Source organism: Phocoena sinus, chromosome 8 (assembly GCF_008692025.1).
Source record: "Phocoena sinus isolate mPhoSin1 chromosome 8, mPhoSin1.pri, whole genome shotgun sequence".
NCBI classification, from domain to species: domain Eukaryota; kingdom Metazoa; phylum Chordata; class Mammalia; order Artiodactyla; family Phocoenidae; genus Phocoena; species Phocoena sinus.
The window spans coordinates 33,666,964-33,682,304 of NC_045770.1; the positions used below are offsets into that span (position 1 = coordinate 33,666,964).

A 15,341-nucleotide genomic window follows, 5' to 3' on the forward strand; every position below is an offset into this window, starting at 1 on the left:
AACTAAGTCAGCTAATACTGCTCAGTAATACAAATAGGAAAGCAAGTGTTCAAATCAAAAACAAGTAGTTTGAACAGAAAAGGGGGTTTGCAAGTGAAATCATCTATTTCTTATGATTGTTTTCATACTTTCAAAATGAATAAACAGCCCCATTCACAGTCACCTGTTTTAAGTCTTATTTTTGGGTGGGTGGCATTGATAAGTTAATTCCAGATGTCCTCAGCTAGAAGGCCCATGTGCGATTCATTACTTCATTTGTCAAAAATGAGGAACTCATTATTCTTTGTATTCATGTTGTCATATAACGGAATTTTAATAGTTTTTTAAATGCTAACTTATGTGTTGCATTAACTTCATCAGAGAGTTCAAACCGCAGAACTAAATTTTTTTTCTATCATACATTTCTACATTAGAGCATATCTCTACTGAAATTGATTTAGGTGAGATAGTAACTATGAAAACAAAAGACCTGCTGCCCAGTGATGATTTGCATCCAGAAGGACTTATTTTCCCTATCACAGGCATGAAAAAAATTATGGTCAGTATGAGCTAGGGGCAAAACCCAGGAAACATTTGAAACATCTCCTTTAGAGCATGCAAAAGGTGAGGACTGCTCTTTGGCTGGTCTGGAGGATGGCAATGCCTCTACCAGTAGCTTCAAGAGATGCTGAGTTTTAGAGAAAGGTGTGACTAACTTAGGTGAGGAACTCCTTGCTAGAGAACTATTGCTCTCAAGGGCAAATAAAATTGATCATTTATAGAAATATATTTCTGAAAAATATATATTTACTTACAAATACAGTACAACCATATATTTTTTATAAGTACTTGCTGAACTGAATTTAAAAAGAACTCTCTACTCAAAAATATTTACAACATTCAAATTAAATTAGAAAAATAAGAATGCAGCCTTATATCATGGACTTCTAAATAAATAAATACCTAAAATAGCATGTAATCCAAGCAATTAAGCCCTCTATACATACAACACACACACACACAAACACCAACACACACACACACCTCGCTTTTGTCTTTCCCTAGCTTATGCCAAAATATTTTAGTTTATATATGTATATATGCATATATATGTACAAGATATATAGATATATATACACATATCTATCTATCTATCATTATCTATTAATCTATCAAACAACAAAATGTAGAAACAGGTGAGTCAAGGTATGTAAGAAATCAAGAAATAAGAGTAACTAGGAAAATATGGAAGATTAGATGTCCTGGATTGCCGTACCATGTGTTAAGGTAAGAAACACAAGAACATAGGTATGGATGAGCAAGGAAACATATATATGTATTGCAATGTACCCACAAGTGAAACTTCCCAAGAAGTAAGTATTGTAGGCAATGTGGCAAGACTGGGCAGGGAACATAGCCACAAGCAGGAGAATGAGTTTCCTGAATGCACAACATGAGATCTGAAGGTGAATCCATTTCCTCTCAGCATAGCAAAGGGTTTGGGCTCTCACACTAAGGATGATGTGGGAGCATCTTATAAATGGTGGTTATAAGAATTCTTGTATAAACCTGTTCATGTGGTCTGAATTTGTGTCCTTTCCAGAATTATCTACTGAACATAGACATTCCCCCAATTTCTTGACTCTGCATATTATTACAGGGTTAAAAGGGAGCCAGGAATGAGTCTAATACTCACAATTACATATATTACAAGATAAATATATACACATGTATAGTACACTATAAAGATAATCATACTGAATTCTATGAATTAATATAGGAACCTAACAGCAAAAACACCTGAATTGTGGGACTTCCCTGGTGGCACAGTGGTTAAGAATACACCTGCCAGAAGACCTCAGACTTCCCAAAAGAGTGCGCAAGGAGAGGGGGTATGGAGCACTGCATAAACGAGCTCCAGAGATGGGCATGAGGCAGAGCTGTCAGTGAGGACACCAGAGATGGGCATGAAATGATAAAGCTTCTGCTGCAGCCACCAAGAAGCCTGTGTGCAAGAACAGGTCACTATCCAAGCTCTCCTCCCAGGAGCCTGTGCAGCCCACCACTGCCAGGGTGCCGTGATCCACGGACAACTTCCCCAGAAGAACACATGGCGTGCCTCAGGCTGTTGCAATATCACGCTGGCCTCTGCTACCACAGGCTCACCCTCCATTCCGTACCCTTCCCTCCCCCTGGCCTGAGTGAGCTAGAGCCCCCTAATCAGCTGCTACTTTAACACCATCCTGTCAGATTGAGAAAGAGATGCGCTCAGGTGACCTACGTGCAGAAGCGGGCCCAAATCCAAAGCTGAAGCCCAAGAGCTGTGCGAACAAAGGAGAGAAAGGGAAAATTCTCCAAGCAACCTCAGGAGCAGCAGATTAAATCTTCACAATCATCTTGATGTATCCTGAATCTCTGGAATACCTGAATAGACAATGAATCATCCCAAAATTGAGGCAGTGGACTTTGGCAGCAACTGTAGACTTGGGGTTTGCTTTCTGAATCCAATTTTTTTCTGGTTTTATGTTTATCTTTGTTTCATATTTAGAGTTTATTATCATTGGTAGATTTTTTTATTGATTAGGTTGCTCTCTTCCTTTTTTTTACAATATAGATATAATTTTTTTTTCCTTTTTCTCTTTCTGTGAGTGTGTATGTGTATGCTTCTTTGTGTGAGTTTATCTGTATATCATTGCTTTTACCATTTGTCCTAGGGTTCTTTCTGTCTGTTTATTTTTTGTTTTCATACCTTTTTGGTATAGTTTTTATCACTTGTTTTCATTGATAGATTTGTTTATTGGTTTGGTTGCTCTCTTCTTTCTTTCTTACTTTCTTTTTTAATGACTTTTTATTTTTTTACATTTAATGATATATTTTTAAATTTTAATAACTTTGTTTTATTTTATTATTGTTTTTTCTTTTTTATTCTCCCTTTTCTTCTGAGCCATGTGGCTGATGGGGTCTTGCTCTGGCTGGGTGTCCAGCCCATGCCTCTGAGGTGGGAGAGCCGAGTTCAGTACATTGGTCCACAAGAGACCTCAGGGATGAATGTAATATCAAAAGACAAAAGCTCTCCCACAGATCCCACCTCAATGCTAAGCCCAGCTCCACTCAATGACCAGCAAGCTACAGTGCTGAACACCCTATGCCAGAAAACTAGGAAAACAGGAACACAACAACATCCAGTAGCAGAGAGACTGCCTAAAATAATAATAAGATCACAGACACCCCAAAACATACTGCCAAACACAGTTCTGCCCACCAGAAAGACAAGAACCAGCCTCATCCACCAGAACACAGGCACTAGTCCCCTCCACCAGGGAAGCCTACCCAACCCAATGAACCACCCTTAGTCACTAGGGGCAGACCCTCAAAACAATGGTAACTATGAACACGGAGGCTGCAAAAAGAAGATCCCCAAACACAGTAAGTTAAACAAAATGAAAAGAAAGAGAAATATACGGCAGATGAAGGAGCAAGGCAAAAACCCACCAGACCAAACAAATGTATCAGAAATAAGCAATCTACCTGTAAAAGAATTCAGTGTAATGATAGTAAAGATGATTCAAAATCTTGGAAACAGAATGGATGAAACACAAGAAACGTTTAACAAAGATCTAGATAAACTAAAGAGCAAAGAAACAATGATGAACAACACAGTAGATAAAATTAAATATTCTCTAAAAGGAATCAATAGCAGAATAAATGAGACAGAAGAACTGATAAGTGACCTGGAAGATAAAATACTGGAAATAACTACCACAGAGCAGAATAAAGAAAAAAGAATGAAAATAATTGATGACAGTCTCAGAGACCTCTGGGACCACATTAAACACACCAACATTCAAAGTATAGGGGTCCAAGAAGAAGAAGAGATAAAGAAAGGGACTGAGAAAATATTTGAAGAGATTATAGTTGAAAACATCCCTAATATGGGAAAGGAAACAGTCAATCAATTTCAGGAAGTGCAGAGAGTCCCATACAGGATAAATCCAAGGAGAAACACACCAAGACACATACTAATCAAACTATAAAAAATTAAATACAAACAAAAAATATTAAAAGCAGTAAGGGAAAATCAACAAATAACATACAAGGAAATCCCCATAAGGTTAACGGCTGATCTTTCAGCAGAAACTCTGCAAAGCAGAAGGGAATGGCAGGACATATTTACAGTGGTGAAAGGGAAAAACCTACAACCAAGATTACTGGACCAGCAAGGATCTCAATCAGATTTGACAGAGAAATTAAAACCTTTACAGACAAGCAAAAGCTAAGAGGATTCAGGACCACCAAACCAGATTTATGACAAATGCTAAAGGAATTTCTCTAGTCAGGAAACACGAAAGAAAGAAAAGACCTACAATAACAAACCCAAATCAATTAAGAAAATGGTAATAGGAACTACATATCAATAACTACCTTAAAGGTGAATTGATTAAATGATCCAACTAAAAGATATAGACTGGCTGAATGATTACAAACACAAAACCTGTATATATGCTGTCTACAAGGGACCCACTTCAGACCTAAGGACATGTACAGACTGAAAGTGAGAGGATGGCAAAAGACATTCCATGCAAATGGAAATCAAAAGAAAGCTGGAGTAGCAATTCTCATCTCAGAAAAAATATACTTTAAAATAAAGACTATTACAAGGGACAAAGAAGGACACTACATAACGATGACAGGATCGATCCAAGGAGAAGATATGAGAATTGTAAATATTTATGCACCCAACATAGGAGCACCTCAATACATAAGGCTAATGCTAACAGCCTTCAAAGGGGAAATCGACAGTAACACAATAATACTAGGAGACTTTAATACCCCACTTTCACCAATGGACAGATCATCCAAAATGAAAATAAATAAGGAAACACAAGTTTTAAATGATACATTAAGCAAGATGGACTTAATTGATATTTATAGGATATTCCATACAAAATGAGCAGATTATACTTTTGTCTCAAGCGCTAATGGAACATTCTCCAGGATAGATTGTATCTTGGGTCACAAATCAAGCTTTGGTAAATTTAAGAATATTGAAATCAAATAAATTAACTTTTCCGACCACAACGCTTTGAGACCAGATATCAAATAGAGGAAAAAATCTGTAAAAAATACAAACACTTGGAGGGTAAACAATACACAACTGAATAACCAAGAGATCACTGAAGAAATCAAAGAGGAAACAAAAAATACCTAGAAAAAAAGGAAAAATAAAACACAATGACCCAAAACCTATGGGATAGAGCAAAAGCAGTTCTAAGAGGGAAGTTTAGAGCCATACTATCTTACCACAAGAAACAACTCAAACAAACAACCTAACTTTACACCTAAAGCAACTAGAGAAAGAAGAACAAAAATCCCCAAAGTTAGCAGTAGGAAAGAAATCATAAAGAACAGATCAGAAATAAATGAGAAAGAAATGAAGAAAACAATAGCAAACATCTATAAGAGTAAAAGCTGGTTCTTTGAGAAGATAAACAAAATTTATAAACCATTAGACTGACTCATTAAGAAAAAAAGGGAGAAGACTTAAATCAACAGTATTAGAAATGAAAAAGAAGTAAAAACTGACACTGCAGAAATACAAAGTATCATAAGAGATAATTACAAGCAACTATATGCCAAGAAAATGGGCAACCTGGAATAAATGGACAAATTCTTAGAAAAGGACAACCTTCCAAGACTGAACCAGGAAGAAATAGAAAATATAAACAGACCAATCACAAGCACTGAAATTGAGACTGTGATTAAAAACCTTCCAAACACAAAAGCCCAGGACCAGATGGCTTCACAGGCAAATTCTATCAAACATTTAGAGAATAACTAACACCTATACTTCTCAAGCTCTTTCAAAATATAGCAGAGGGAGGAACACTCTCAAACTCTTTCTACAAGGTCACCATCACCCTGATACCAAAACCTGACAAAGATGTCACAAAGAAAGAAAACTACAAGACAATATCACTGATGAACATAGATGAGAAAATCCTCAACAAAATATTGGAAACAGAACCCAACAGCACATTAAAAGGAACATACAGCATGATGAAGTGGGGTTTATCCCAGGAATGCAAGGATTCTTCAATATATGCAAATCGATCAATGTGATAAACCATACAAACAAATTGAAGGAAAAAGTACATATGATCATTTCAATAGATGCAGAAAAAGCTTTGGACAAAATTCAACACCAATTTATGATATAAACCCTCCAGAAAGTAGGCATAGAGGGAAATTACCTCAACATAATAAGGGCCATGTATAACAAACCCACAGCCGACATCATTTGCAATGGTGAAAAACTGAAACCATTTTCTCTAAGATCAGGAACAAGACAAGGTTGTCCACTCTCACCACTGTTATGCAACATAGTTTTGGAAGATTTAGCCACAGCAATCAGAGAAGAAAAAGAATGTTAAAGAATCCAAATTGGATAAAAGAAGTAAAGCTGTCACTGTTTGCAGATGACATGATACTATACATAGAGAATCCTAAAGATGCTACCAGAAAACTACTAGAGCTAATCAATGAATTGGGTAAAGTAGCAGGATACAAAATTAATGCACAGAAATCTCTCACATTCTTTTACACTAATGATGAAAAATCTGAAAGTGAATTTAAGGAAACGCCCCCATTTACCATTGCAATGAAAAGAATAAAATACCTAGGAATAAACCTACCTAAGGAGACAAAAGATCTGTGTGCAGAAAACTATAAGACACCAATGAAAGAAATTAAAGATGATACAAATAGTTGGAGAGATATACCATGTTCTTGGATGGGAAGAATCAACATTGTGAAAATGACTCTACTACCCAAAGCAAACTACAGATTCAATGCAATCCCTATCAAACTACCACTGCCATTTTTCACAGAACTAGAACAAAAAAATTCACAATGTGTATGGAAACACAAAAGACCCTAAATACCCAAAACAACCTTGACAAAGAAAAATGGAGCTGGAGGAATCAGACTCCCTGACTTCAGACTATACTACAAAGTTACAGAAATCAAGACAGTATGGTAGTGGAACAAAAACAGAAATATAGATCAATGGAACAGGATAGAAAGCCCAGAGATAAACCCATGCACACATGGTCACCTTATATTTGATAAAGGAGGCAAAAATATATAATGGAGAAAAGACAGCCTCTTCATTAAGTGGTGCTGGGAAAACTGGACAGCTACATATAAAGGAAGGAAATTAGAACACTCCCTAACACCATACACAAAAATAAGCTCAAAATGGATTAAAGACCTAAATGTAAGGTCAGACACTATAAAACTCTTAGAGGAAAGTATAGGCAGAACACTCTATGACATAAATCACAGCAAGATCTTTTTTGACCCACCACCTAGAGAAATGGAAATAAAAACAAAAATAAACTAATGGGATCTAATGAAACTTAAAAGCTTTTCCACAGCAAAGGAAACCATAAACCAGATGAAAAGACAACCCTCAGAATGGGAGAAAATATTTGCAAATGAAGCAATTGACAGAGGATTAATCTCTAAAATTTACAAGCAGCTCAATATCAAAAATCAAACAACCCAATCCAAAAATGGGCAGAAGACCTAAATAGACATTTCTCCAAAGAAGATATACAGATTGCTAAGAAACAGATGAAAGGATGCTCAATATCACTATTCATCAGAGAAACGCAAATCACAACTACAATGAGGTATCACCTCACACCGGTCAGAATGGCCATCCTCAAAAAATCTACAAACAATAAACACTGGAGAGGGTGTTGAGAAAAGTGAACCATCTTGCACTGTTGGTGGGAATGTAAATTGATACAGCCACTATGGAGAACAGTATGACAATTCCTTAAAAAACTAAAAATAGAGCTATCATATGACCCAGTAATCCCACTACAGTGCATATACCCTGAGAAAGCTATAATTCAAATAGAGTCATGCAGCACAATGTTCATTGCAGCTCTATTTACAATAGCCAGGACATAGAAGCAATCTAAATGTCCATCGACAGATGAATGGATAAAGAAGATGTGGCACATATATAAAATGGAATATTACTCAGCCATGAAAAGGAACAAAATTTAATTATTTGTAGTGAGGTGGATGGACTCAGAGACTGTCATACAGAGTGAAGTAATTCAGAAAGAGCAAAACAAATACTGTATGCTAACACATATATATGCAATCAAAAAAAAAATGTTTCTGAAGAGCCTAGGGGCAGGACAGGAATAAAGATGCAGACATGGAGAATGGATTTGAGGACACAGGGAGTGGGAAGGGTAAGCTGGGACTAATTTAGAGAGTGGCATGGACATGTATACACTACCAAATATAAAATGGATAGCTAGTGGGAATCCACTGCCTAGCACAGGGAGATCAGCTTGGTGCTTTGTGACCACCTAGATGGGTGGGGTAGGGAGGGTGGGAAGGAGATGCAAGAGGGAGGAAATATGGGGATATATGTATGTTTATAGCTGATTCACTTTGTTATAAAGCAGAAACTAAGACACCATTGTAAGGCAATTATACTCCAATAAAGATGTTTAAAAAAAGAAAGGAAAAATGAATCCATCTGCCAGTGCAGGGGACACAAGTTCAAGCCCTGGACCAGGAAGGTCCCACATGCCATGGAGCAACTAATCCCGTGTGCCACAACTACTGAGCCCATGTGCCTAGAGTCCATGCTCTGCAAAATGAGAAGCCACCATAATGAGAAGCCCGTGCACCCGAACAAAGAAGAGTCCCAGCTCCCCGCAACTAGAGAAAGCCTGTGCAACAACAAAGACCAAACCCAGCCAAAGTAAAATAAATATATAAATAAAATTAAGAAAAAAAAAGAAAAACCTAAATTGTATTTTGCATGTGGATGAATATACTTTCTTTCCCCTAAATTTCAAACTTTTACCCAAAAACAATTTTCTGCTCAAATTTAATTTATTTAAGCAATGAGATGGACCACTTTACTCCTATAACATTCAGATTGAGTTTTATGGTTACTGCACTCAGATATTTTACTGACTTTATATTTCACTTCTATGCAGGTAAATCAATTTTATATTTAGATAGAAAATAAAATCACAAATCCCTGCTCAGTATGGACAACTGCTTCTGAAGATTACATTTTATAGATACTGTACACTTTTTCACCAATATGCTAAATTGGTGATAACTATCAACTGAGTGTAATTTCACATATCCTTGCAGACAGCCACATTTGGAGAGGGAAGGGAAGTTTAGTTATAACGTGATGAGAAAATCTTCAGGGAAGAAAATTATTTTTAAAATAATGCAAGTGGAAGGCAAACATCTTAGAAGTAAGCATTAAAATGCTGTATTGTTTTAAATAATGTGATTTTATATTAGATTTTCTTTTTATAAATAAAACAGATGTATGACTCTAAAGGGGTAGCCCAAGGAACTGGAGTAATGGAGCAGTTCTGTATCTGTCTTGGTAGCGATTTGAATAGATATAATAAAATTTCATAGAATTTTATGGAACTATACCCTAAAAATATTGCATGTAAAAAAGGGTGAAATTTGAATATGATCTGTGGTTTATAGCATTGTATCAATGTCAGTTTCCTGATTTGATCATTGTGCCATTGTTATGTAGAATGTTTTCATTGGGGCAAGGTGAAGGATGGGCCCACAGGGAATCTTTGTATTATTTTTGCAACTTTTATGTGAGTTTAAGGTTATTTCAATAAACAAAGATAAATGATGTGGTCCTTCCTTGGAAAATGAGAAAAGAAGAAAGCAAAGTGACTTTATAAAAAGAAGGCAACAATGATTAATATTGTCATAAATAACAAAATTTCCAGAATCCAAAATAATCCAACTAAGATTGTTAGCAAATATAGCTCATGACATAGAAAGCTGCTCTGGTGTCTGACATTGCCTTAGAGCCTCTTACCTGTTTTTACTGTTTGCCAGCCCAGGGAGAAGGGGCTGCGAGCCTGCAAGTTGTATGAGGAGATGGGGCTGTGGTTGTCAGTAGCTGGACTCCAGGAAAGTGTGGCTGTGCTCTCACTGATTTCCTCAACGATCACTATCCCTGGTGGACCTGGGGGACCTATAAGCAAAAGGGAATGGATAAAGTTAAGGTCAAGCCACGAGAAATTGTATTTCCAGTAAGGACCCAACAAAACTAGTAAGTATCTTAATGAAATACATATTTAGTAATGAACGTTGACAGTAAAAAAGAAATGAGATGCAAGTTGGTTTCCATGATTTCTGGGGATAACTTAAGTATAGTTTAGATTTTTTTTTTTCTAATACTTTGTACTTGGAGGCAGCTACCAGTTAGCATTGCATTTTATAGAAGAGGAAAATAGAATTAAAAACAAATACAAGGATTTGAATGTCAGGAGCAACTATGACTCTTGAAATCAATCACAGCTTACAGAAGCAACAACAGAGTGATAGGCAATGCTATCGGGAACAGAAACAATCCCATCATTACCACAAACCTACAGGTGTGTGGGCCTAATTTTCATGTTCACGAAGAGTACAGTGTACAAATAGTGTGATGTACCTATCAAGTAGCTTAAATTCAAACAGGGAGGGCTTCCCTGGTGGTGCAGTGGTTGAGAATCTGCCTGCCAATGCAAGGGACATGGTTTCGAGCCCTGGTCTGGGAAAATCCCACATGCCGTGGAGCAACTAGGCCCGTGAGCCACAACTACTGAGCCTGTGCGTCTGGAGCTTGTGCTTCGCAGCAAGAGAGGCCACGACAGTGAGAGACCCGCATACTGTGATGAAAAGCGGCCCCCGCTCATCGCAACTAGAGAAAGCCCACGCACAGAAACGAAGACCCAACACAGCCAAAAAAAAAAAAATATTCAAACAGGGAACAATGAAAGGCTCTGAAATAATGAGATTTCAGACCAAGAAAGAGTATATACTAGAAGTGAGACATGGAAGAATGATTAGATGATGATAATGATGATGACTTTTTGGTGAGGGTGAGAGGATGATGAATTAGAGAAGATTATTCCCCTTTTGATCATAAAAAATTGGTATAGAATAGTGATTATCAAGTGATGTGCACGTAGACTCCAGCTTCAAAAAACAACCAAGATCTGATATGAGGAGAAATATACTTCTGTATTACTACTTCTAAAACAGGGATTTCTAATAACATTCAAAAATATATAGAGTGTTGATATTTTAGTGGCTAAGAACAATGCCAGTTTCCTTATTAACATTTTTCTATTCCCAAATATGGACAATGCAAGCTGCAAGGATGCTTTTATTTTCAATGAAAAATATAATCCACTTTTAAATATTTTATTTTCCAAATTAGTCCTTATGTAGCAAGTTGCTCTCTGGATTTGGGGATTATGAAGTCTGAGCAGTAAGGGCTGACCTAGATTGTAAGGAGCTAGGAAATGGTGGAATGCTAACTAAAGAGATGGAGACAGTAAAGACCTCTGAGTACAAAATAAGGAAGGGACGATGAGATGGACAAAGTGTTTTTTAAACATCACCAAGTGAATGACATTTTTAGGAAATGAGAAATGAGTGTTTTATCAAGAGTAAGTAGAACCAGCAGTGGCTAGCAGAGACTCAAGACTTAGAAGACAAGGACTATTTCATCAGGAAGGTGACAAAAGACTGGGATTGTGAGCAAACGTGTAGAGGACAACCATGAGAAGTGGCATACTTTTTTCCTCTGAGAGAAATTAAGGAAGAAACAATGAATAGAGAGATAAAGCTTTTGAAATGTTAAGAAGGGAAGTTGGGAGAGCTCATTTGGGAAGGTTCTCCTTTTTTCACTAAAGAAGGAAAAATTATCCACAGAAAGTGAAGGTTGTTGGGTGAGAATGGGATTGGGAGCTAGAGGAGAATGGAAAATGTCTGAATAAGCCCATGATAAAAGAGGAAAGACATGAAGAAGAGTGAAATATAAGTATTTTGGAATAGTCCTGGAGTTCAAGTTTGGTTCAATAACATAATTTTGAAGTGGAACTGACCAAGTCAACAAAGTTAGGTTAGAAAGCCAGGATCAGGGCCAGAAAAAGTGGTTAATTGGGTCAATTTAGATTTAGTTTACAAATTTGATATGACATCATCAAAGTTGCCAATGGTATAAACGACCATAGTCTCAAGGAGGACTAGAGAGCCAAGTGAAGCCAGAATGGTGCTGGCAGACTAGAATAAAAGAGCAGAGTCCAGGAAACCAGGTTTTTATGAGGGGAAGATGTAAGAATAAGGAATTGTGAGAAGAAAATAATAGAATTTGTGATTTATGTGTAGGGAACTTTTGATGAGAATTTGTGTTTATCTGGAATGAAGTGGGAAATATAATTATTAGGTCAAGGACTTATGGAAGAACATGTTTGATGTGTCACCAATATAAATTAAAGTTCAGAGTATGAAAATGGTAGCTAAGGATGAGGTGTGGAAGATAAATGAGATCCAGGTACTGAAGATGTCTAACAAGTTGTTAGACTGCAATGACATGGATATGGAGGAGTGAGTCTAATGATAATAAAGATAAGAATATTAACTGTAATAATAATACCAATAGCTACCATATCCTCACTGTACTGTATTAAGTCATTAAGTATTTTGCAAACATTAACTTGTTCACCTATTTCTATGTCACCGTGAGGTGGGCATTATAATCCCTATTTCATAGAGGACATAAGGGAATCTCAAATAGCTAGTTTGGTCGATTAATAATAAATAAGTTACATAGTCAATAACCTTACTATATGTTAGGTGTTACACTAGGCAGTGGGTATCAGAGAATCCCTTCTAGTGAGGAGAAATTATTCACCCAAGTAGCTCTGCTAGTGAATGGCACAGCAGAGATCTGAATTCAGATCTGATTGTAAAGTCTGATTTGTTCAAGAAAGCAAGGATTACAGAGATCCTTCTTCCTTTCCCTGTTAATTGTGGAGTACTTTCAGTTGAAGGAATGAAAGAAAGAGAAAAAGTGTGTGTTGGGGAATGGCACATTTAAATTATGTATTAGAAATAGACATAACATTGAAGAAACTGTTTAGGACTTTGTGGCAGTCTGTGTATGAGATAGCCACCAACACTTTCTTTCCTCCTTGTACGTGCAGGTCATTCCCTTTTTGAAAGGTGAATCCTATTCTTTCAATCCCGTTGAATTTGGGTTGGCCTGTGACTACAGGCATACTTCAGTGATACTGTGGAATTTTTTCTAGATGACCATAATAAAGCTAATATTGCAATAAAGCAAGTCACACAATTTTTTTTGATTTCCAAGTGCATATAAAATTATGTTTACATCATACTATAGTCTATCAAGTGTGCAATAACATTATTTCTATAAAAGAAATGTACATACCTTAATTAAAAATACTTTATTGCTAAAAACTGCTAACCATTATCTGAGCCTTCAGTAGGTCATAATCTTTTAGCTGGTGGAGGGTCTTGTCTCAAAGTTGACAGCTGCCGACTGATTGAGGTGGTGGTTGCTGAAGGTTGGGGTGGCTGTGGCAGTTTCTTAAATTAAGTCAACAATGAAGTTTGCCACATAGATTGACTCTTCCTTTCATGAATGAGTTCTCTGTAACATACTATGATGCTAGATAACATTTTACCCAAAGTAGAATTTCTTTCAAAACTGGAGTCAGTCCTCCCAAACAATTTTCATAATTGTTTCAACAATTTTCATAGCACTTTTGCCAAGGTAGTTTCCATCCCAAGAAACCATTTTCTTAACACATCTGTAAGAAGCAACGCTTTATTTGTTAAAGTTGTATCATGAGAATGCAGGAATTCAGTCACAGCTACAACCTACACTTCAAACTTTAGTACTCTTGCTATTTCCACTACATCTTCCTCTACTAAAGTCTTGAATCCCTCAGTCATCCATAAAAGTTGGAATCACCTCCTTCCGAATTCCTGCTAATGTTGATATTTTGACTTCTTCCCATGAATCACAAATGTGCGTAATGGAATTAGGATGGTGAATCCTTTCCTGAAGGTTTTCAGTTTATTTTACTCAGATCCATCAGAGGAATCACTGTCTATGGCAGTTGTAGCCTTATGAAATGTATTTCTGAAATAAAAAGACTTGAAAGTCAAAATTACTCCTTGATCCATGGGCTGCAGAATGGATATTGTGTTAGCAGGCATGAAAACAACATAAATCTTGTTGTACATCTCCATCAGAACTCTTGGGTCACCAGGTGCATTATCATTGAGCTGTAATATTTTGAAAGAAATCTTTTTTCTCTGAGCAGTACGTCTCAACAGTGGGCTTCAAATATTGAGTAAACCATGTTGTAAACAGATATACTGTCACCCATGCTTTGTTGTTCCACTTATAGAGCACAGGCAGAGTATATTTAGGCCCTAGGATTTTCAGAATGGTAAATGAGCAGTGGTTTCAACTGAGAGTCACCAGCTGCATTAGCCCCTAACAAGAGAGTCAACCTGCCTGTTGAAGCTTTGAAGTCATGCATTGACGCATCCTCTCTAGCTGTGAAAGTCCTAGATGGCATCTTCTTCCAATAGAAGGATGTTTCATGTACATCGAAAATAAGTTATCCAGTGGAGCCATTTTTATTAATTATCCTAGCTAGATCTTCTGGATAACTGGCTGCAACTTCTACATCAGCACTTGCTGCTTCACCTTGTACTTTTATGTTATGGAGATGGCTTCTTTACTTAAACCTCAGGAACCAACCTCTGCTAGTTTCAAACTTTTCTTTTGCAGCTCTCTCACCTCAGTCTTCATAAAATTGAAGAGAGTTAGGCCTTTGCTCTGGATTAGGCATTGGCTTAAGGGAATGTTGTGGCTGGTTTGATCTTCTGTCCAGAACTAAAACTTTCTTCATATCAGCAATAAGCCTGTTTTGCTTTCTTATCATCTGTGTATTCACTGGAGTAGCACTTTTAATTTCCTTTAAAAACTTTCCTTTACATTCAAGAGGCATAGATTTCAGCTTATCTCAACTTTAAACATGCTTTCCTCTCTAAGCTTAATCATTTCTAGCTTTTGATTTAAAGTGAGAGACCTGCGACCCTTTCTTTAACTTGAACACTTAGAGGCCATTGTAGTGTTATTAACTAGTCCAATATCAATATTGTTGTGTCTCAGGGAATAGGAAGGCCCAAGGAGAGGGAGAGATATAGGGGGACAGATGGTCAGTGGAGTAATAAGAACACATACAACATTTATCAGTTAAATTTGCTTTCTTTTTTTTTTTTTTTTTTTTGCGGTATGCGGGTCTCTCGCTGCTGTGGCCTCTCCCGTTGCGGAGCACAGGCTCCGGACGCGCAGGCTCAGCGGCCATGGCTCACGGGCCCAGCCGCTCCACGGCATGTGGGATCTTCCCGGACCGGGGCCCGAACTCGTGTCCCCTGCATCGGCAGGCGGACTC

The 15,341-nt window shown here is 37.1% G+C and overlaps 1 protein-coding gene across 1 annotated transcript in view; it reads right to left on the reverse strand.

Moving 5' to 3' along the window:
- The window catches only part of CNTN5 (contactin 5), a 1,462,970-nt gene that overhangs the window by 89,310 nt on the left and 1,358,319 nt on the right, over positions 1-15,341 (reverse strand). Inside the window, exon 17 of the mRNA XM_032640142.1 lies at positions 9,887-10,045. Coding sequence (XP_032496033.1) covers positions 9,887-10,045 — 159 coding nt within the window. The remainder of the gene's footprint in view (positions 1-9,886; positions 10,046-15,341) is intronic.